Here is a 23040-nt window from a genome sequence, read left to right as displayed (position 1 = left end):
TCCTGGTTCTCCTCTTACCTCTCGGTCGTTCTTTCTCAGTCTCTTTTGCAGGGTCCTCCTCCCCCTCCCATTCTCTTAATGTGGGGGTTCCCCAAGGTTCAGTGTTTGGTCTCCTTCTGTTCTCGATCTACACGCACTCCCTTGGTGACCTCATTCGCTCCCACGGCTTCAACTATCATCTCTACGCTGATGACACCCAGATCTCCACCTCTGCCCCTGCTCTCTCCCCCTCTCTCCAGGCTCGCATCTCCTCCTGCCTTCAGGACATCTCCATTTGGATGTCCGCCCGCCACCTAAAGCTCAACATGTTGTAGACTGAACTCCTTGTCTTCCCTCCCAAACCTTGCCCTCTCCCTGACTTTCCCATCTCTGTTGACGGCACTACCATCCTTCCCGTCTCACAAGCCCGCAACCTTGGTGTCATCCTCGACTCCGCTCTCTCGTTCACCCCTCACATCCAAGCCGTCACCAAAACCTGCCGGTCTCAGCTCCACAACATTGCCAAGATCCGCCCTTTCCTCTCCATCCAAACCGCTACCCTGCTCGTTCAAGCTCTCATCCTATCCCGTCTGGACTACTGCATCAGCCTTCTCTCTGATCTCCCATCCTCGTGTCTCTCTCCACTTCAATCCATACTTCATGCTGCTGCCCGGATTATCTTTGTCCAGAAACGCTCTGGGCATATCACTCCCCTCCTCGAAAATCTCCAGTGGCTACCAATCAATCTGCGCATCAGGCAGAAACTCCTCACCCTGGGCTTCAAGGCTGTCCATCACCTCGCCCCCTCCTACCTCACCTCCCTTCTCTCCTTCTCCAGTCCAGCCCACACCCTCCGCTCCTCCACCGCTGATCTCCTCACCGTACCTCGCTCTCGCCTGTCCTGCCATCGACCCCCGGCCCACGTCATCCCCCGGGCCTGGAATGCCCTCCCTCTGCCCATCCACCAAGCTAGCTCTCTTCCTCCCTTCAAGGTCCTGCTGAGAGCTCACCTCCTCCAGGAGGCCTTCCCAGACTGAGCCCCTTCCTTCCTCTCCCCCTCGTCCCCCTCTCCACCCCCCCATCTTACCTCCTTCCCTTCCCCACAGCACCTGTATATATGTATATATGTTTGTACATATTTTTTACTCTATTTATTTATTTATTTTATTTGTACATATCTATTTTATTTATTTTATTTTGTTAGTATGTTTGGTTTTGTTCTCTGTCTCCCCCTTTTAGACTGTGAGCCCACTGTTGGGTAGGGACTGTCTCTATATGTTGCCAATTTGTACTTCCCAAGCGCTTAGTACAGTGCTCTGCACATAGTAAGTGCTCAATAAATACGATTGATGATGATTTCCTTCCTACCTTGGGTTTCTTTCCACCGCCATCCAGTGCGGCACCTGATGGATTGGTTTCCACCAAAAGAATAACTGGGGCCAAAGCAGAGTTCATTCATTCATTCATTCATTCATTCATTCAATTGTATTTATTGAGCGCTTACTGTGTGCAGAGCACTGTACTAAGTGCTTGGGAAGTACAAGTCGGCAACATAAAGAGACAAGTTGACCGTTCGGTCACCCTCCCTGGCCCTGAAAGTCACCCTAAAGGGCCCAGTTTGGGGAGCTGATCTCCCGTGGCACTTGGAAGTAGGGTAGAGGGAGAACACTTTCCCTTCCCCAACTCTCAAAACAAGGTTTTGGGGATCCCAGAATAACCATTTATTACTCATCCCCCCCTTTGGATCGGAGCTCTGAAGACGCCCCGGGGGAACCGTTCTGGACCAGAAGTTACAGCTCACGGAGAAGGGATCGGCGTGGCCTAGTTGAAAGAGAACGGGCCTGAGAATCAGAGGATCTGGGTTCTAATCCTGGCTCTACCACTCGCCAGCTGTGTGACCTTGGGCAAGTCACAACTTCTCCACGCCTCAGTCCCCTCATCTGCCAAATGGGAATTCAATTCCTGTTCTCCCTCCTACTTACTCTGTGAGCCCCGATTAGCCTACACCTATCCCAGCACTTGGCAGAGAACAAGCCATCAATAAATACCATATTCATCATTACAATTACTATTATTAGACGGGTAGTCCGGGCTCCGGGCAATAGTCCCGGGGCAGAGGAAGCAGCAGGCGATCAAAACCCACAGGCCCCGGGTCCCCGCCACCCCTGGCACGTACCATTTTCCGACTGCCACCAAATCTTGAGCCGATTTGGCGCAAAGGTGGTGACCACGTTTTCGATGAGATGGCTGTCGGGATTGAGGGTGTCATGATAGGGTTTCTGGGAATTGCAGACGAAGCACTTCTTGTCCTCCTGAAACACAAAGAAAACGGGTGAGTCGGCCCTGCAGGCCCCCCGGATGCCGCTCCCCGTTTCTTCGTTCCCACTCAACGTGGTGTGACCCGATGACTTTTTAAAGTGCTCCTTTCCTCCTGGGAATTCGAGGTCAAACGTGGGTCGGGGCAGTTTAATTAAAGGCAGCTTCGGGGTTAAACTTTAATCTAGTAAATCTTGGAGAAGGAATCCACTCTCTGCAGTTCACACTTCACCTACTGGGAGCCCCTCTCCTGAGCACCCGGGGCAGGCGGGGCTGGGAGCAGCAGGACTCGGCAAAAAGAGGCTGGGAGTCAGAGGACCTGGGTTCTGATCCGGGCTCCGCCACTCGCCTTCTATGAATCCTTGGCCAAATCACTTCACTTTGCCTCAGTTTCCTCATCTGTAAAACAGGGATTCAATGCTCGGACTCCCGTCCTCTTCCTCACGGGGGACGGGGAATGTGTCCAACCTGATTGATATTTGCCCCAACTCTTCATCCAGGGTTTGGCACCTAGTAAGCCCTTGGCAAACACCACAAGCATTATTACGGCTCATACACTTCCAAAGCTGGGACTTTGCTGTGCACCCTGAGCCCTGCCATAACGCGTGCTCTGCATCTGGCACCGTCAGGAAATTAAGGAACATTCTTCCGACAACTCACAAGCCCGTCTGACCCGTGCCCGCTGCCTACTGAGAAAAGTCTTCTTTAATATAGGGATCGGTACGAACGCAACCCCGTTCAATGGGAGAAATGCACGGGAGTGGCACGTGGGAGCCAAAGAGGGATTGAAATACCGCAACTGGTTCCTGGGAGCCAACACCGGAGGCCAGGACGGGCACCGTACGCATGCCTCGCCTGCCGTCGATACCTCCGCCCCGGTTCCCAATTCTCCGGGATTGAGGCCGAGGCTCGCCCTTCTTTTCCCGAAAAAAACAGGGATCGACACCATTGGCGTGTTACCTCTGATGTCTGTCACCTGTTTCCAGGGGCATCGTTCCTCCTACGCTGTACAGGACTTGAGGGGAAGGGGGAGATTGTGTCTGCTTTACGGTTTCTTGGTGCAAATACCATGACCCTATCGCCAGCAGGCACTCGATTAGAGTTGGGAATCAATGAATGAGAGTAGTGAGTATTCTCTCCCTGGAGATGGGGGCAAATTGAGCGATATTTCAGTAGCCCTTGCCCTTCGGGGCAACGCAATTTTTCCACCTAAGCCACCCGCCCTGCAGACAGCCAGTGATTTCTGAAACGGCCTGGACTGGAAGGCAGGAACTGGGGTTCGAGCCTCCCGCAGCGCTGCTCATTGGGCAATGGGACTCAGTTTCCCTCTCTCCCAGGCTGCTGTGGGGGGGACAGACGGATCGGGGTGTGACAGGAGCCGAAGCGGAGAGTCTGGGCCGCACTTCCGAGGAGGGACGGCTTTATTTAGCTGAATTCTATGGCCTCTCTCCCCTGTGGGAGGGGGAAAGTCACTGAACACCCACTTTCCATTTGAAAACTCATCAGGGGATCCCAGCCTGTTCCCCACCCCGACGGACACTGGCTCACGGGACAGGCATGCCTCCCCAGCGCGACCAAGGGGAGCTCGTTCCACTGCGTAAAAACGGCCGACATCTGCCAAGATGAGCCTCTGGACTACTCAAGTGCCACGATTGTAATAATAGAAAAGACAACATAAGCTAGATTCATTAAGTTGGAGACACAGGAAACTAGGACCGGAGAACAATGACCAGGATGAGCAAATAATGTAATTATAGCACCCGGGCCTCCTCAGGAAGCGGTCTAGACGTCTCACGGGACACCTGGAGAATGAAGGATGTGAACGGCTGCGCTGACCAATTCCCTAGGAGGGTCTCCTCCCCCTCACTCCCTCTTCTGTCTTTTTTTTCCCCCTCTCTCTCTCACAGGCTCTCCTTTCTTACTCCATCCGGAATAAGGATTCAAACTTCCAAGCGCCTGCCTGGGGCTGGGGAAAGGTGGATCTGAGCTCATTCCAGAGCCAAGACTCTTCCTGCCCCTGAGGCAAACTCCATCCCAACCCGCCTCCCCCCCGCGACTATGAGGCTGGTATTCTTTCTGATCGCTGCTTTTTTGTGGTATTCCTTCTAACTTGTAATATTGAATAGTTCTTGCCTTTAGCCACCATATTTGTTCGGGGATCTATTTCCCTTCAGGAGTTCTCAACGGGATCATCATCATCATCACCAATCGTATTTATTGAGGACAATTCAGGAACAAATAGAGATAAACCCTGCCCAACAATGGGCTCATTCATTCATTCATTCATCCCATCGTATTGATTGAGCGCTTACTGTGTGCAGAGCACTGGACTAAGCGCTTGGGAAGTCCAAGTTGGCAACATATAGAGACAGTCCCTACCCAACAGTGGGCTCACAGCCTAAAAGGGATCCTGAATGGATTGTTTAATCCCCTATTTCCTTGGATACCTAAATGGGATCATCATCATCATCAATCGTATTTATTGAGCGCTTACTATGTGCAGAGCACTGTACTAAGCGCTTGGGAAGTACAAATTGGCAACATATAGAGACAGTCCCTACCCAACAGTGGGCTCACAGTCTAAAATCCTGAATGGATTGTTTAATCCCCTATTTCCTTGGATACCTCTGCTTAGAAAATGCTCCCTTTTAGTCCCCCTGGTTGGTCCCAATCTGGGGGACAACAGCGGCAGCTACTCCAGCAGTTTGGGATGTTCAGCTTCGGCGCCTGATTAGGTTAAAACCCAAACTCGGTCTAGACGTAACCGAACTGAATTTGGGAAGCCTCCGAGTTTGAGAGCCCATCTCCCCTGGCACCGCCTCCCGATGCCCCATCCAGGGGGCAAATTTCCAGTCCAGCTGGGCCTCACGGCTTCCCCGAGAGCTTCCGGCCTGCCAGCCGGGGGACCGTGGGCAAGTCACTTCACTTCTCTGGGCCTCAGTGCCCTCATCTGGAGAACGGGGATGAAGACCGGCCCCACGCGGGACAATCTGATCACCGCGTACCCTCCCCAGCGCTTTGCCCGTAGTGAGCGCTTAACAAAAGCCACCGTCCCCCAAACGAGCGACCCTGAGCAGATGGGAAGGGTCACTTTCCACTTTCCCTGGCCAGATCACCGCGGGCAGGAAAGGCCCAGCGGATGCAACTGTGCAAACAGGCCAGGCGGGATGGGGACGTCTCTTGCCTGCTGCTTCCGATTGAGATGGGGGGGTTGCTCTTTTTTGGATTCCTCCCCGGGGGCTCACCTGGAGGTGGCTAACGATGCAGTAGGGCTCCGGCTGGCGCAGGCCGCACGTGGAGGTGACGGACAGTCTCTGGGCCCGGCCGATCAGCAGGTCGCCAGTGGCCGGGTAGCAGCTGCCCTCCGCGCAGCCGTAGCTGAACTCGGGCTCCTGGGCTCGGCCGCCGACTTGCCACAGGGCTGGGGGACGGAGAGAGGTTGGGGGAATTGGAAGAGGAAAGAAAAATGCGGCGACCAGCCCAGTTGACCTCCATCCTGGATGCCTCCCAGCTAAAGTACTCCCTTCATTCATTCATTCATATTTATTGAGCACTCAAGTGCTTGGGAAGTGCAAGTTGGCAACATATAGAGACGGTCCCTACCCAACAGTGGGCTCAGGCCTCCCCCGGCGCTTGGCAGGGAATCAGTCAATCAATCAATCGTATTTATTGAGCGCTTACAGTGTGCAGAGCACTGGACTAAGCGCTTGGGAAGTACAGGTTGGCAACATAAACCGTCCACCCTACCCGCGGCCCCGCGGCTGCCTCCAACGGGGGGCCGCGGCCATGGTAGGAGGGGTGGGGCTGCGGAGGAGAACCCGTTCCCGAACCACGGGAGCCAGGTCTCCGGGACAGGCTGGATGCCGTGTGTAGGAGGAGCGTGGCTCAGTGGAAATAATAATGGCATTTATTAAGCGCTTACTATGTGCAAAGCACTGTTCTAAGCGCTGGGGAGGTTACAAGGTGATCAGGTTGTCCCACGGGGGGCTCCGAGTCTTAATCCCCATTTTACAGATGAGGGAACTGAGGCACAGAGAAGTGAAGTGACTTGCCCAAAGTCACACGGCTGACAAAAGAGCCCGGGCTTTGGAGTCAGAGGTCACGGGTTCCAATCCCGGCTCCGCCAATTGTCAGCTGGGTGGCTTTGGGTAAGTCACTTCGCTTCTCTGGGCCTCAGTGACCTCATCTGGAAAATGGGGATGAAGACTGTGAGCCCCCCCCCCCCCGCCGCCATGGGACCGCCTGATCACCTTGTATCCCCCCCAGCGCTTAGAACAGTGCTTTGCACATCCCGGCTCTGCCAATTGTCAGCTGTGTGACTTTGGGCAAGTCACTTCGTTTCTCTGGGCCTCAGTGACCTCATCTGGAAAATGGGGGTGAAGACTGTGAGCCCCCCGTGGGACCACCTGATCACCTTGTATCCCCCCCAGCGCTTAGAACAGTGCTTTGCACATAGTAATAAATGCTTAATAAATAGGAATAATAATAATAATGGTATTTGTTAAGCGCTTACCATGTGCAAAGCACTGTTCTAAGCGCTGGGGAGGCTACACGGTGATCAGGTTGTCCTGGGGCGGGGGCTCACAGTTTTAATCCCCATTTTACAGATGAGGGAACTGAGGCCCAGAGGACTTGCCCAAAGTCCCACAGCTGACAGTTGGCAGAGCCGGGATTTGAATCCATGACCTCTGATTCCAAAGCCCATGCTCTTTCCACTGAGCCACGCTGCTTCTCCAAAGTAAATAATAAGTAATAATAAGTAATAAATAAATAATTAATAAATGCCATTATTACATGTGCAAGCGGGGTTTGGGTGTAACTGGTGTGTCCGTGGGCGCTATGGGTGTACAGAGCGTGTGCGGTGTCTAGACAGTGAAGCGTGTACACGTGGGGAGAATCCACGCATGCGAGTGCATTTGTGATATCACTTTGTGCACGGAGCGTGTGGCTGCTGTGTGCTCGTGGATACTCAGGGTGTGTGCGTGCAGCGTGGGAGCAGAAAGTATGCATGTGTCCTCTGCGTGCGTGGGTGGCTGTGCGGTACACGCTGTCTCATATTTCGCCATTCCAGGGAAAATTTCACTCCAGCTGTTCCTGATACCATCCAGAGGCAAACATCAGCCGCTAATGGAAGCCATCTGGCCGTTCCTTGGATCAAGGAAGGGGAGGAAGGACAGACCTGGGAGCTCTGTCGCCGAATTGGACTTCCTGGGCGCTTAGTCCAGTGCTCTGCACACAGGAAGCGCTCAATCAATATGAATGAATGAATGAATGAGCCCGTTGTTGGGCAGGGTTTATCTCTATTTTGGACTTTGCAAGCGCTTAGGCCAGTGCTCTGCACACAGTAAGCGCCCAATAAATACGACGGAATGAGTGATTTCCCCCCCCTTCCACCCGGCTTGATCTCCCCCCAACCTCCCTCTCCCCGCTTCTAGACTGTGAGCCCGCTGTTGGGTAGGGACCGTCTATGTTGTCAATTAGTCCTTCCAAAGCGCTTAGTACAGTGCTCTGCACACAGTAAGCGCTTGATAAATACGACTGAATGAATGAATGAATGTTGCCCAATTGGACTTTCCAAGCGCTTAGTCCAGTGCTCTGCACACAGGAAGCACTCAATCAATATGAATGAATGAATGAATGAGCCCGTTGTTGGGCAGGGTTTATCTCTATTTTGGACTTTGCAAGCGCTTAGGCCAGTGCTCTGCACACAGTAAGCGCCCAATAAATACGACGGAATGAATGATTTCCCCCCCCTTCCACCCGGCTTGATCTCCCCCCTACCTCCCTCTCCCCCCTTCTACACTGTGAGCCCGCTGTTAGGTAGGGACCGTCTCTATATGTTGCCAGCTTGTCCTTTCCCAAGCGCTTAGTACAGTGCTCTGCACACAGTAAGCGCTCGATAAATACGATTGAATGAATGAATGTTGCCCAATTGGACTTTCCAAGCGCTTAGTCCAGTGCTCTGCACACAGTAAGCGCCCAATAAATACAATGGAATGAATGAATGAATGAATGAATGAGCCTGTTGTTGGGCAGGGTTTATCTCTATTTGTTCCTGAATTGTCCTTCCCGAGCGCTTAGTACTGTGCTCTGCACACAGTAAGCACTCAATAAATACAATTGATTGATTGATGAGTACAGTGCTCTGCACACAGTAAGCGCTCAATAAATACGATTGAATGAATTAATGAATAAATGGAGCCCGTTGTTGGGCAGGGTTTATCTCTATGTGCTCATTCATTCAATTGTATTTATTGAGCGCTTACTGTGTGCAGAGCACTGTACTAAGTGCTTGGAAAGTACAATTCGGCAACAGAGACAAACCCTGCCCAACAACGGGCTCATTCATTCATTCATTCAATCGTATTGATAGAGCGCTTACTGTGTGCAGAGCACTGTACTAAGCGCTTGGGAAGAACAATTTGGCAACAGAGATAAACCCTCTCCAACAACGGGCTCATTCATTCATTCATTCCATCGTATTGACTGAGCGCTTACTGTGTGCAGAGCACTGTACTAAGCGCTTGGGAAGTACAATTCAGGAACAAGTAGAGACAAACCCTGCCCAACAATGGGCTCATTCATTCATTCATTCAACGGTATTTATTAGGCGCTTACTATGTGCAGAGCACTGTACTAAGCACTTGGAAAGTACAATTCAGGAACAAATAGAGATAAATAATAATAGTAATGGCATTTATTAAGCGCTTACTATGTGCAAAGCACTGTTCTAAGCGCTGGGGAGGATACAAGGTGATCAGGTTGTCCCACATGGGGCTCACAGTCTTAATCCCCATTTTACAGATGAGGTAACTGAGGCACAGAGAAGCTAAGTGACTTGCCCAAAGTCACACAGCTGGCAATTACCCTGCCCAACAACGGGCTCCATTCATTCATTCAATGGTATTTACTGAGCGCTTACTGTGTGCAGAGCACTGTACTAAGCGCTTGGGAAGGACAATTCGGCAACAGAGACGGTCCCTACCCAACCACGGGCTCATTCATTCATTCATTCACTCCATCGTATTGACTGAACGCTTACTGTGTGCAGAGCAGTGTACTAAGCGCTTGGGAAGTCCAATTCAGAAACAAATAGAGATAAACCCTGCCCAACAACGGGCTCATTCAGTCATTCCATCGTATTGATTGAGCGCTTACCGTGTGCAGAGCACTGTACTAGGCGCTTGGGAAGTCCAATTCAGCAACAAATAGAGATTAAGCAGTCTAGAAAGGGGGAGGGGGAGGATGGGGGGAGATCAAGCCGGGTGGAAAGGGGGGGAAATCATTCATTTCATCGTATTTATTGGGCGCTTACTGTGTGCAGAGCACTGGACTAAGCGCTTGGGAAGTCCAATTCAGGAACAAATAGAGATAAACCCTGCCCAACAACGGGCTCACTCATTCATTCCTTCCATCGTACTAATTGGGCGCTTACTGTGTGCAGAGCACTGTACTAAGCGCTCCAAAAGTACCATTCGGCAACAGAGACAGTCCCTACCCAACAACGGGCTCATTCATTCACTCCATCGTATTGATTGAGCGCTTACTGTGTGCAGAGCAGTGTACTAAGCGCTTGGGAAGTCCAATTCAGCAACAAATAGAGATTAAACCCGGCCCAAAAACGGGCTCGCAGTCCAGAAGGGGGGAGAGGGATCAAGCCGGGTGGAAGGGCGGGAAAATCATTCATTCCGTCGTATTTATTGGGCGCTTACTGTGTGCAGAGCAGTGTACTAAGCGCTTGGAAAGTCCAATTCAGCAACAAATAGAGATTAAACCTTGCCCAAAGACGGGCTCGCAGGCCAGAAGGGGGGAGAGGGAGGTTGGGGGGAGATCAAGCCGGGTGGAAGGGGAGGAAAATCATTCATTCCGTCGTATTTATTGAGCGCTTGGTGTGTGCAGAGCAGTGTACTAAGCGCTTGGAAAGTACAATTCGGCAACAAATTGAGACAAACCCTGCCCAACAACGGGCTCATTCATTCATTCATTCCATCGTACTGATTGGGCGCTTACTGTGTGCAGAGCACTGTACTAAGCGCTTGAGAAGTACAAGTCGGCAACATATAGAGATAAACCCTGTCCAACAACGGGCTCATTCATTCATTTATTCATTCCATCGTATTGATTGGGCGCTTACTGTGTGCAAAGCACTGGACTAAGCGCTTGGAAAGGACAATTAGGCAGCAGAGACAAACCCTGCCCAACAACGGGTTCATTCATTCATTCATTCATTCCATCGTATTGATTGAGCGCTTACTGTGTGCAGAGCAGTGTACTAAGCGCTTGGAAAGTACAAATCTGCAACAAATTGAGACAAACCCTGCCCAACAACGGGCTCATTCATTCATTCATTCCATCTTATTGATTGAGCGCTTACTGTGTGCAAAGCACTGTACTAAGCGCTTGGAAAGTCCAATTCAGTAACAAATAGAGACAATCCCTGCCCAACGACAGGCTCGCAGTCTAGAAGGGGGGAGAGGGAGGTTGGGGGGAGAGCAAGCCGGGTGGAAGGGGGGGGAAATCATTCATTCCGTCGTATTTATTGGGCGCTTACTGTGTGCAGAGCAGTGTACTAAGCGCTTGGAAAGTCCAATTCGGCAACAGAGGCAAACCCAGGCCAACAACAGGCTCATTCATTCATTCAATCGTATTTATTGAGCGCTTACTGTGTGCAGAGCACTGTACTAAGCGCTTGGGAAGGACAAGTCGGCAACAGAGACGAACCCGGCCCAACAAGGGGCTCATTCATTCAATCGTATTTATTGAGCGCTTACTTTGTGCAGAGCACTGGACTAAGCGTTTGGAAAGTACAAATCAGGAACAGAGATAAACCTTGTCCAACAACGGTTCATTCATTCATTCATTCCATCGTACTGATTGAGCGCTTTCTGTGTGCAGAGCACTGTACTAAGCGCTTGGAAAGTCCAATTCGGCAACAAATAGACATTAAACCCTGCCCAACAACGGGCTCCCAATCCAGAAGCAGCGGGGCTCAATGGAAAGAGCCCGGGCTTGGGAGTCGGAGGTCGTGGGTTCTAATCCCGCCTCCGCCACTTAACAGCTGTGTGACTTTGGACAAGTCACTTAACTTCTCTGGACCTCAGTTCCCTCATCTGTAAAACGGGGATGAAGACTGGGAGCCTCCCGTGGGACAACCTGATCACCTTCTATCTCAACGCTTAGAACAGTGCTTGGCACATAGTAAGCGCTTAACAAATACCAACATTATCATTATTATTATATCATGTGTTCGGCGCACAGTAAGCGCTTAACACACCACTCGTCAGCTGTGTGACTTTGGGCCAGTCACTTCACTTCTCTGGGCCTCAGTTCCCTCATCTGGAAAACGGGGATGAAGACTGTGAGCCCCACGTGGGACAGCCTGATTACCTTCTATCCATCTCGGCGCTTAGAACAGTGCTCGGCACATAGTAAGCGCTTAAATACCAACATTATTATTATGACTTCATGTGCTCGGCGCATAGTAAGCGCTTTTAACACACCACTCAGCTGTGATTTTGGGCAAGTCACTTCACTCCTCTGGGCCTCAGTTCCCTCATCTGGAAAACGGGGATGAAGGCTGTGAGCCCCACGTGGGACAGCCTGATTACCTTCTATCCATCTCAGCGCTTAGAACAGTGCTTGGCACGTAGTAAGCGCTTAACAAACACCCACATTATTATTATTACACAATGTGCTCGGCGCACAGTAAGCGCTTAACACACCCCTCGTCAGCTGTGTGACTTTGGCCCAGTCACTTCACTTCTCCAGGCCTCAGTGACCTCATCTGGAAAATGGGGATGAAGACAGATATGAAAATCTATGTGCCACGTGGGACAGCCTGATTACCTTCTATCTATCTCAGCGCTTAGAACAGTGCTTGGCACATAGTAAGCGCTTAACAAATACCAACATTATCATTATTATTATACCATGTGCTCGGCGCACAGTAAGCCCTTAACACACCCCTCGTCAGCTGTGTGACTTTGGGCCAGTCACTTCACTTCTCTGGGCCTCAGTGACCTCATCCGGAAAATGGGGATGAAGATTGTGAGCCCCTGGATCCTCTCCAGTGCTTAGAAGAGCATTAAGCGCTTAACAAATACCCAAATTATTATTATTCGAAGGAGTGGGGGCTGGTGGAAAATGATTCATGAATGAAAATGATTGGGCGCTTAGTATGTTTGGAGCACTGGACTGAGCGCTTGTCCCCGGGGGGGGTTGGGGGGGGGGGGTGTCCCGGCGGGGGCGTTACCTAAGAAGCCGAAGGTGAGCACGTGGAAGGGAGGCATCCTCCTCTGCAGCCGGCGCCTGCTCAGCGCTGTCCGACGGACGGACGGGGAGCGGGGCCTCCGCGCCTGCGCACTGGGCGGGGCCGCCGGGGGGCGGGGCCAGGTGGGGGCCTGGGCGGGGCCTCTGCTCATGCGCACGGGGAGGGGCGGGGCCAGGTAGGGCACGGGGCGGGGCCTGCGCGCCTGCGCGCAAGGCGGGGCCGGGGAGGGGAAAGGGGCGGGGCCTCCGCGCCTGCGCACAGGGCGGGGCCGGGAGGGGCGGGGCCTGAGGAGGTGGGGACTTGGGTGGGGCTGTATATATGTATATCATCATCAATCGTATTTATTGAGCGCTCACTGTGTGCAGAGCACTGTACTGAGCGCTTGGGAAGTCCAATTTGGCAACATCTAGAGACAGTCCCTACCCAACAGAGGGCTCACAGTCTAAAAGGGGGAGACACAGAACGAAACCAAACAGACTGACAAAATAAAATAAATAGAATAGATATGTACAAATAAAATAAATAAATAAATAGAGTAATAAATATGTACAAACATACATACATGTATACAGGTAGTGGGTATACTATTGGGTATTGGGTATACTACCCAATAGTGGGCTCACAGTCAAAAAGGGGGTTTGTTGGATAGGGACTGTCTCCATATGTTGCCAATTTGTACCTCCCAAGCGCTTAGTACAGTGCTCTGCACATAGTAAGCGCTCAATAAATACGATTGATTGATTGATTGATTACTCTATTGATTTATTTGTCTTACTTGTACTTATCCATTCTATTTATTTTATTTTGTTAGTATGTTTGGTTTGGTTCTCTTGTCTCCCCCTTCTAGACTGTGAGCCCCCTGTTGCGTAGGGGCTGTCTCTATATGTTGCCAACTTGGACTTCCCAAGCGCTTAGTACAGGGCTCTGCACACAGTAAGTGCTCAATAAATACGATTGATTGATTGATTGATTGATTGATTGGGGTTTCTGCTCATGCGCACAAGGCGGGGCCGGGAGAGGCACAGGGCGGGGCCTGCACACCTCATCATCAATCGTATTTATTGAGCGCTTACTGTGTGCAGAGCACTGTACTAAGCGCTTGGGCCGCACAAGTCGGCAACACATAGAGACAGTCCCGATCCAACAGTGGGCTCACAGTCTAAAAGGGGGAGACGGAGAACAAAACCAAACATACTAACAAAATAAAATAAATAGACTAGATATGTACAAGTAAAATAAATAAATAAATAAATATGTACAAACATATATACAGGTGCTTCGGGGAAGGGAAGGAGGTAAGATGTGGGGGATGGAGAGTGGGACGAGGGGGAGAGAAAGGAAGGGGCTCAGTCTGGGAAGGCCTCCTGGAGGAGGTGAGCTCTCGTAGGGCCTTGTGCTCATGCGCACAAGGCAGGGCCGGGAGGGGCGGGGCCGGGGAGGGGAAAGGGGCGGGGCCTCCACACCTGTGCACGAGGCAGGGCCTGGAGGGGCGGGGCCAGGGAGGGGAAAGGGGCGGGGCCTCCGCTATGCGCGCAAGGCGGGGCCGGGGAGGAGCAACGGGCAGGGTGCTCTGCGCATGCGCACAAGGAGGGGCGGGGGCGAGGAGGGGCGGGGCGAGGAGGGGCGGGGCCAGGTGGGGGCCTGGGTGGGGCCTCTGCGCCTGCGCGCAAGGCGGGGCCGGGAGGGGCGGAAAGAGCCTGGGCTTTGGAGTCGGAGGTCGTGGGTTCGAATCCAGCCTCTGCCGCTTGTCAGCTCGGTGACTCTGGGCAAGTCACTTCACTGCTCTGGGCCTGAGTGACCTCAACAGTTACCTCAGTTAAAATGAGGATGAAGACTGTGAGCTCCCCGTGGGACAACCTGAACCCCTTGTAACCTCCCCAGCGCTTAGAACAGTGCTTTGCACATAGTAAGCGCTTAATAAAATGCCATTATTATTATGAAGCAGTTTGATAAGCAGCGTGGCTCAGTGGAAAAAGCATGGGCTTGGGAGTCACAGGTCATGGGTTCGAGTCCCACCTCCCCCACATGTCTGCTGTGTGACCTTGGGCAAGTCACCTCACTTCTCTGTGCCTCAGTTCCCTCATCTGTAAAATGGGGATTAAGACTGTGAGACCCACATGGGACAACCTCATCTCCTTGTATTCCCCCCAGTGCTTAGAACAGTGCTTTGCACATAGTAAGCGCTTAACAAATACCAACATTATTATTATTATCTAGTGGAAAGAACACAGGCCTGGGGAAAAAGGGGACCTGGGTTCAAATCCCAGCTCTGCCACGTCTCTGCTGCTCAATTTCCTCATGTCTAAAATGGGAATTTGATACCTGATACTAGACTTCTAGACTGTAAGCCCGTTGTCGGGTAGGGACCGTCTCGATATGTCACTGACTTGGACTTCCCAAGCGCTTAGTACAGTGCTCTGCACACAGTAAGCGCTCAATAAATATGATTGATCGATTGATTGACCGTCTCTATATGTTGCCGACTTGTACTTCCCAAGCGCCTAGTACGGTGCTCTGCACACAGTAAGCGCTCAATAAATACGATTGATCAATTGATTGATTGATTAACTGTCTCTATATGTTGCCGACTTGGACTTCCCAAGCGCTTAGTACAGTGCTCTGCGCACAGGAAGCGCTCAATAAATACGACTGAATGAACAAGTCGGCAGCGTATAGAGACAGTCCTTACCCAATAACGGGCTCGCAGTCTAGGGATCTTCTCGGAACCAGCCCGGAGAGGGAGTCTAGTACAGTGAGGAGAGAGCGTGACCGTAAGATCTCTAAAGCAGAGCTGTACGAGGAATAAGAGCAAATATTGGAACAGTTGGAGAGAAACAGTGCTTTTGTCCTAATAATAATAATGGTATTTGTTAAGCGCTTACTATGTGCAAAGCACTGTTCTAAGCACTGGGGAGGTTACAAGGTGATCAGGCTGTCCCACGGGGGACTTAGAGTTTTGATCCCCATTTTCCAGATGAGGTAAATGATGCCCAGAGAAGTGAAGCGACTTGCCCAAAGTCACACAGCTGACAATTGGCGGAGCCAGGATTTGAACCCATGACCTCTGACTCCAAAGCCCCTGCTCTTTCCACTGAGCCAGGCTGCTTCCAGACGTCAGTAGAATCAGGAGTAGCCGAATTCGGTTTCAGTAAAGAAGGTTTTGGGGCGGCAGTAATCCTTCAGTCACAACCTGTATCCTGATTCAACAATTTTTTGTCCCGAAACATTTCCTTCCGCCTTATTTCCAGAACTTGGCAGAAGATTCCTAAAGAGTCCTAAAGCATTTTTGTGGGGGTTCCACCCGTGGACAGAAATATTGGGTGCATTTTCCGTATTCATAAAAGGTTTCATTCTGGCTCAGTGGAAAGAGGATGGGCTTTGGAGTCAGAGGTCGTGGGTTCAAATCCCCGCTCTGCCAATTGCCAGCTGTGTGACTGTGGGCAAGTCACTTCACTTCTCTGGGCCTCTCTGTCAAATGGGAATTAAGACTGTGGGACATCCTGATCACCTTGTAACCTCCCCGGCGCTTAGAACAGTGCTTTGCACATAGTAAGCTCTTAATAAATGCCGTTATTAGTAGTAGGAGTAGAGGAGGAGGAGGATGTGCAGCCGGGATAATCCAGGGAAAGATTGTGAGAGTTCGTTTCGTGCCGCAGCTGCTTTTCCTGGTTCCTTATCCGGAAACCCGCCCGCCTCTGCTCCAGACCTCAAAAACAGTGGCTTTTCTACTCCTCTCTGCTGCCCGGAAATTCCCGGGGCCGTTTCAAGGCCGGAAGCCAGTAGGAGATGGGAATGCCCCACAAACTGCTATAAAAGGAAAATTTTTCCTTCGCATCGTTTCGGCGGGAACTTGGCACCTGGTTGCTACATGCTGCGCTTTAAGAATACATACGGGGAGACAAAAACAGGTAAAGGAGAGGCAGAGAGCTGGACTGGAAAGGCCCCGTCGGCCCAGGAGAGCTTCCGCTAAATGAAGTCAATTTAGGAAGTTCACCTAAAACTCCTCCTCCATACATCAATCCCAAGTGTGCAAATCCTCCAGATTTAGAGAACAGCCCATAAGGCATCAAACAAGCTGCATATAACCCTCCCAAGATAATAATAATCATTGTGATACCTGCTAAGCGCACCTTTGTGCCAAATGCTGTACTAAGCACTGGGGTAATTACAAGATAAAACGGTTGAATGCAGTCCCTGCCCCGACATAGGGCTCACGGTTTAAGAAGGAGGGAGATGGGCATGAGAAGCGGTGTGGCTCGGTGGAAAGAGCCCGGGCTTTGGCGTCGGAGGTCACGGGTTCAAATTCCGGCTCCACCGTCAGCTGTGTGACGTTGGGCAAGTCACTTCAGTTCTCTGGGCCTCAGTGACCTCATCTGGAAAATGGGGATTAAAACCGTGAGTGCCCCCGTGGGACAACCGGATCACCTTGTAACCTCCCCAGTGCTCAGAACAGTGCTTTGCACATAGTAAGCGCTTAACAAATCATCATTGTTATTATTACGTGGGTTCTAATCCCAGCTCGGCCACTTAATAATAATAACAGTGGTATTTGTTAAGCGCTTGCTACGTGTGAAGCGCTGGGGGGGATACAGAGTGATCAGGTTGTCCCATGTGGGGCTCACAGTCCTAATCCCCATTTTACAGATGAGGTAACCGAGGCCCAGAGAAGTGAATATGTTTTGTTTTGTTCTCTGTCTCCCCATTCCAGACTGGTGAGTCCACTGTTGGGTAGGGACCATCTCTATATGTTGCCAACTTGCAATTCCCAAGAGCTTAGTACAGTGCTCTGCACACAGTAAGCGCTCAATAAATACGATTGAATGAATGAATGAATGAATGAATGAAGTGGCTTGCCCAAGGTCACACAGCTGACAAGGGGCAGAACCGGGATTCAAACCCATGACCTCTGACTCCCGAGCCCGGGCTCTTTCCACTGAGCCACGCTGCTCTGCTCTGTGACCTTGGGCAAGCCGCTTCACCTCTCCGTGCCTCAGTTCCCCCATCTGTAAAATGGGGATGAAGACCGGGAGCCCCACGTGGGATGCCAAGGCTCTAGCATTCTCCGCCTTGTCCTCATTCCCGCGTCATCGCTTACCGGGCCCCTGCTCCGCATTGGCTTTGGAGCGGAGGGCTTAGATTTTTTTCCCGGCCCTCCCTTCCCTGAGCTCAGGCCCGGGCCGTCTCCTTGGCTCTTCCCCATCGGCAGAAGCGCCATCCTCGTTTTCCAGAAAGTGGGAGACCGTCTGCCCTTTTTGGGCGTAATTAGCCGGGGCTGGACAGATTTACACCCCTGTTGTCCCGAACTTCCGAGCCTTGGGATTCCAAAGCGCTTAAATAAATCGAAGGAAATTAGATCCCGTGTTTCCCTAAAGGAATCATCATCTGGTAAATGCTCTCCGTGGCCCACATGGGAAAACAGTCATCTCTGACACAATGAGGGCTTTAAACATCTGATCTTTCCCACCCATTCCCTCCCCAGCCTAACCTGACGCCAAGGCCGATGACCCGCGTCCCAGTAGAAAACAAAACCTTGGAAATATGTGAACCCCACAAAAGAACCTCCGCTCTTAAGTACTTTGGGCTATTTTATTTTTTGGACGTTAAATAGTTTATCCCGCTATTTCCGTCAGATTTCATTAGTACTGCTTCCTGTTACAGACTTTCTTCTTCCTGCTCCTGTTCTTTATTATTTTTTTCTGTCCGCACCATGAGAGTTGTAAGCTCCCAGAGAACAGTGCTTCTATTTATTTTATTTTGTTAATATGTTTTGTTTTATTCTCTGTCTCCCCCCTTCTAGACTGTGAGCCCACCGTTGGGTAGGGATTGTCTCTATATGTTGCCAACTTGTACTTCCCGAGCGCTTAGTACAGCGCTCTGCACACAGTAAGCGCTCAATAAATACGATTGATTGATTGATTGATTGATTGTGTGGACTGCTTCTCTTGAACTCGCCCAAGCTCTTAGACCCGAACTTAGTAGTTGCTCAAAACCATTCCTGGCGATGATGATTAAATGTTTTTCCGCGGCCCCTTTCTGCTGCGGAAGTGCCTCGGTCAGTCTGGCCATCACGGGGGTTTATTCATTCACTCAATCGTGTTTACTGAGTGCTTACTGTGTGCAGAGCACTGTACTAGGCGCTTGGAAAGTACAATTTGGCAACAAATAAGAGACAATCCGTACCCAACGGGCTCACAATCTAGAAGGGTGGGGGGGCAGACAACAAAACCAAACAAGACAAATGGCCAGGCCATAGCAAGCGCTTAAATACCGCACCAAAAATACCGATTTAGGGCCTGGCTGTGGCTCGTGGGCATCTGGATCCTGAGCTCCAAAAAGCCCGAAACTCTCCTCCTCTTACACAGTACCCTATTCCTCCTACTTTATGGATCTTCATGTTCTCTGTTTTTATTGTTTCGTCTTTCCTTAGGTATCTGTCGCCACCCCCTTCACCTTCCTTCGGCAGCCAGGGACCGACCGACGGTGTCCAGTTCTCACCCGCAAGTTTTTCTCCAGTGCTTTGCCCATAGAAAACACCATGCTGCCACAAGACAGAAGTGCTTGGTGAGACACGTGAGGAGCTGGAATTCTTTGATGGCATTAAGAAGCGGCAAAAATCCGGACGGTGTGGCCTAGCGGGACGAGCACGGACATCCAATTCATAGTCCTGAACTGCTGAGCGTCCCTGAACAAAAGTCACTTAATTGAAACCCAGAGAAATGCCCTCCTGCTTAAAGGGAAGATACCTGCTCTCCCTCCCTCTTAGATTGTCTGATTATCTTCTATTTACCTCAGCACACGGTGAGTGCTCACCTTTTAATTCTTTTTATTATTATGTGGATAGGAGGGCCTCGGGAGATAGTATATTTAGGATTGTCACATGGCTAGGACAAAGTTCCACAGCAAAAGCTTTTACCCGAACTGAGTGATCCGCGGAAATGTTCCGTCACGGAGAGAAAACTGACTAATCCATCAATCGATAGTGGACTTTATTCGGCGCTTACTCTGTGCAGAACACTGTACTAGATGGGAGAGAGCACAATACTATATATTTGGTAGACATGCTCCCTAATCTCAAGGAGCCGACAGTTTTACAGGGGAGACAGATGTTAAAATAAGTTGGAGGTGAGGGAAGTGACCAAATGAGTGTTGTATGTTAACATCTTTAACGTTTAACATGTCCAACCTTCATTCCTTTATTCAATCGCATTTATTGGGTGCTTACTGTTAGCAGAGCACTGTACTAAGCGCTTCAGAAAGCACAATGCAACAATAAACAGTGACATTCCCTGCCCGCAACAAGCTTACGGTCTGGGGCGGGGGGGAGACAAACATCAATAAAAATAAAGTGGGAATACGGGTGGGAATATGGGGACGAGCAAAGGGAGCAAGTCGGAGTGATGCAGAAGGGAGCGGGAATTGAGGAGAAGTCGGGCTCGGTCTGGGAAGGCCTTTGGGAGGAGATGGGCCTTCAGTAAGGCTTTGCTCTGTGTGCAGAGCACTGTACTAAGCGCTTGGGAAGTCCAAGTTGGCAACATATAGAGACGGTCCCTACCCGACAGCGGGCTCACGGTCTAGAACGCCTCCCCATTCGGGCGAAACCATCACGAAAAAGTGCTTTAATTCCAGATTCCGATTTATTGAGCCACCGGGGTTCCGGGCGCCGGAGGAATACAGAGCGGGTCACGGCGGCTTTCCACATTCGGGAGAGATACTAAGCGCGGGAACGACGGGGTTGCCGCCGGGACCCGGGGCGATCCGAGGGATCTTCCTCTGCCCCCGGGGACTGGTTTCTCAGCTCCGCACTCAAGGCCGCGGCATCCCGCACCCCCGTCGCCGGCTCCCCGGATTTCAGGACGGCCGACGCCTCCCCGGTGCCAACGCCCCAGCCCCGCGGGCCCGCGATTCTCCCCGGCCGTCCCGCCGACCCCGCTAGGCCGGCCCCCCCCGCGAGGCCCGCGAGATCCAGGGTGACGGGCTGGGGGTTGAGGTGGGTCCCGAAGGAGAAACAGGTCCCGCCTCCCCCGAGCAGGAGGAGCCGCCGCTCTTCCTCCAGGAGGACGCTGGTGTGGTTGTGCAGCATGAGCGGCCACGGGACGGCCGCGGCGTCGATCGGGTGCTCGGAGCCGCGGCCCGTGGCCAGGTCGATCACGGCCACCCCGGGGACCGGGGCCGGGGAGGAGAACGACGAGGGGATCCGGACGCCTCCCACCAGCAGCAGCAGCCTGTCGTCGAGGACGTGGGCCGTGTGCGAGTACCGGGGGAAGAGCGGGGGCCGGACGTCCAGCGGCTCCCAGCGGAACCCCGAGGGGGTGGGCCGGAGGAAGAGCACGGAGCCCAGGGGCTCCTCGTCGGCGCCCAGGCCCCCGGCCACGAGGGCCCCGCCTCGCCAGCCGCAGGCGGCGTGGGAGTGGCGGGGGGCCGGCGCCGGCCCCTCCACGGGCACCTCGGCCCAGTCCAGCCCGTCCACCCGCAGGAAGGCCCAGTCGCCCAGCGCGGGCTCGACGTCGCTCCGCCCGCCGTAGACGAACAGGCAGGCCCGGCCCCGCCAGGTCACCTCGGTGGCCGTGTGGCGCCAGCGCCGGAGCCGGCGGTCGGGCGGGGCCGGGCCGGGCCCGGCGGCCTCCGCCCGCGGGCCCTCGTCCTCCGGGCCGCCGGGGCTCAGGGCCCAGCACTCCATCTCCGGCACGGGCGCCAGCGGGGAGCGCCTCCCGCCCAGCAGCAGCACCCGCGACCCCGGGAGGGGGCTGAGGGTGTGGAATAGCCGGCCGTCCCCGGCCGGCCCGCCCGCCCAGGCGGCCCGCCACCCGCCGCCCGGCCGCCGCCGCAGCACGTGCAGCCCGGCCAGCCGGCCGTGGCGGCCGTCCCGCTCGCCGAAGCCGCCGGAGCTGAGGATGATGTCGGGGCCCAGGGGCGCCGAGGCGTGGCCGTAGCGGCGCAGGCCGGGCCCCTCAGCCAGGCCGGCCGCCGGGTGGGCGGGCAGGGCCGGGCCCGCCGGCGGGTCCGGCTCCGGCGGGCCCGGCCCGGGGAGGAACGGCGGCGGGCCCAGGGCGGGCCCGGAGGCGGCCACCACCACGCAGTAGTGGGCGCACTTGAGGTGCCACTCCTCGAACTCGTCGAAGGGTTCCAGCGCCCGCACGCGGCGCCGCTCGGCCTCGGGCAGGTGGGCGCGGAAGAAGTCGTTCATGTCGGCCCCGCCGCAGGCCGCCCAGCCCGCGCGCAGGAAGCGGCGCCGCTGGGCCTCCAGGTCGGGCCAGGCGGCCGGGCCCAGCAGGGCCGCCCCGCGCCGCCGGAAGTGGTCCCGCATGACTCGGCCGAAGGGGTCGGCGGGCCGCAGCGGCTCGTAGGCCGCGAAGAGGGCGGCCGGGAAGCGGCCGGCGGCCCACGCCAGCAGGGCCTCCGCGGCCGGCGGCTCCAGGTAGGCCAGCACGGCCTCGGCCAGCAGCAGGGTGGGCGCGGACGGCCGCAGCCCGGTGGCGTCCAGGGCCCGCTGGAGGCCGGGCGGGTCGCGCAGGTCGAGGCCCAGCACGTGGTAGGCCGGGCCGTCGAGGCACGAGGCCGGGTGGAGCGGCTCCGGCTCCCAGGGCCCCACCAGGGCGGCCAACTCGGGGGTGGCCCGGATGGTGGCCACCTTGCCCCGCGCCACGGGGGGCAGGTCGACCTCCCAGACGGCGGCGCGGCCCAGCCGGCCCGACGCCCGCAGCCGGAAGTAGAGCGAGTCGGAGCCCGCGCCCAGCGACAGCAGCTGCGGGGCCTGCGCGGCCCCGCGCGCGCGCTCCAGGAAGAGGCGCACGCAGTGGCGGACGGCGCGCGCGCGCACGTGGTAGCCGCGGTGGACCAGCGGCGCGCGCCGCGCGCGCCCCCGCCCCAGCAGCGCCGCGAAGGGGTCGCGCACGTAGCCGTGCGCGTGCAGGGAGGCCTTGCTCAGCGCGCTGCGGCCGTCCGTCGCCTCCACGGGCCGCGCGCGCCGCCCGCTCCCCTCAGCCGGCCCCATCCTCTCACGGCCGCTTCCGGGACGAAGGGCCCGCCGTCCCCGCCCCCTTTTCAAAATGGAGGGCGGAGTCTGAGGCGACAGGCCCCTCCCTCGTCAGCCTTCGTTCCTTCAATCGTCCTTACGCTCCGTGCACTCATTCATTCCGTCATCAAATTTATTGAGCGCCTACTGTGTGCATTCATTCAATCGATCAATCAATCAGTCGCATTTATCGAGCGCTCACTGCGTGCAGAGCACTGGACTAGAGCCCACTGTTGGGTAGGGACCGTCTCTAGATGTTGCTAAGGTGTGCTTCCCAAGCGCTTAGTACAGTGCTCTGCACATAGTAAGCGCTCAATAAATACGATTGATGATGATGATGGACTAAGCGCCTGGGAACATACAGAGACGGGCCCGCAGCCTAGAAGGGGGAGACACACAACAAGACTAAAACAGATTGTTGTCCGCAGCGGACTTGACATGACTGACTCCATTTTGTGTATGC

At 53.9% G+C, this 23040-nt stretch overlaps 2 protein-coding genes across 2 annotated transcripts in view; both read right to left on the bottom strand.

The window, feature by feature from the left end:
* The window catches only part of LAMB1 (laminin subunit beta 1), a 64893-nt gene extending 52280 nt beyond the window's left edge, over positions 1–12613 (bottom strand). The window contains exons 1-3 of the mRNA XM_038741126.1: positions 12548–12613; positions 5541–5716; positions 2156–2291 (exon numbers count right to left, since the gene is read on the bottom strand). Of these exons, the coding sequence (XP_038597054.1) occupies positions 2156–2291; positions 5541–5716; positions 12548–12584 (349 nt within the window). The 5' untranslated portion in view covers positions 12585–12613. The remainder of the gene's footprint in view (positions 1–2155; positions 2292–5540; positions 5717–12547) is intronic.
* Positions 12614–20180: 7567 nt separating this feature from the next.
* Positions 20181–22556, bottom strand: LCMT2 (leucine carboxyl methyltransferase 2). Its single transcript, XM_038740898.1, has one exon. It carries the CDS (start codon positions 22554–22556, stop codon positions 20277–20279), a length of 2280 nt encoding a protein of 759 aa, XP_038596826.1. The 3' UTR covers positions 20181–20276.
* Positions 22557–23040: the final 484 nt, after the last annotated feature.

The sequence above is a fragment of the Tachyglossus aculeatus genome, assembly GCF_015852505.1.
Source record: "Tachyglossus aculeatus isolate mTacAcu1 chromosome 12 unlocalized genomic scaffold, mTacAcu1.pri SUPER_6_unloc_1, whole genome shotgun sequence".
Lineage (NCBI taxonomy): Eukaryota > Metazoa > Chordata > Mammalia > Monotremata > Tachyglossidae > Tachyglossus > Tachyglossus aculeatus.
Note: the sequence above shows the minus strand (reverse complement) of the source record. Positions and strands in the feature narration are given on the sequence as shown.

Excerpts from the sequence above, each read along its gene's own strand:
- LCMT2 (XM_038740898.1), bottom strand. The coding sequence starts at position 22,556 with ATGGGGCCGGCTGAGGGGAGCGGGCGGCGCGCGCGGCCCGTGGAGGCG.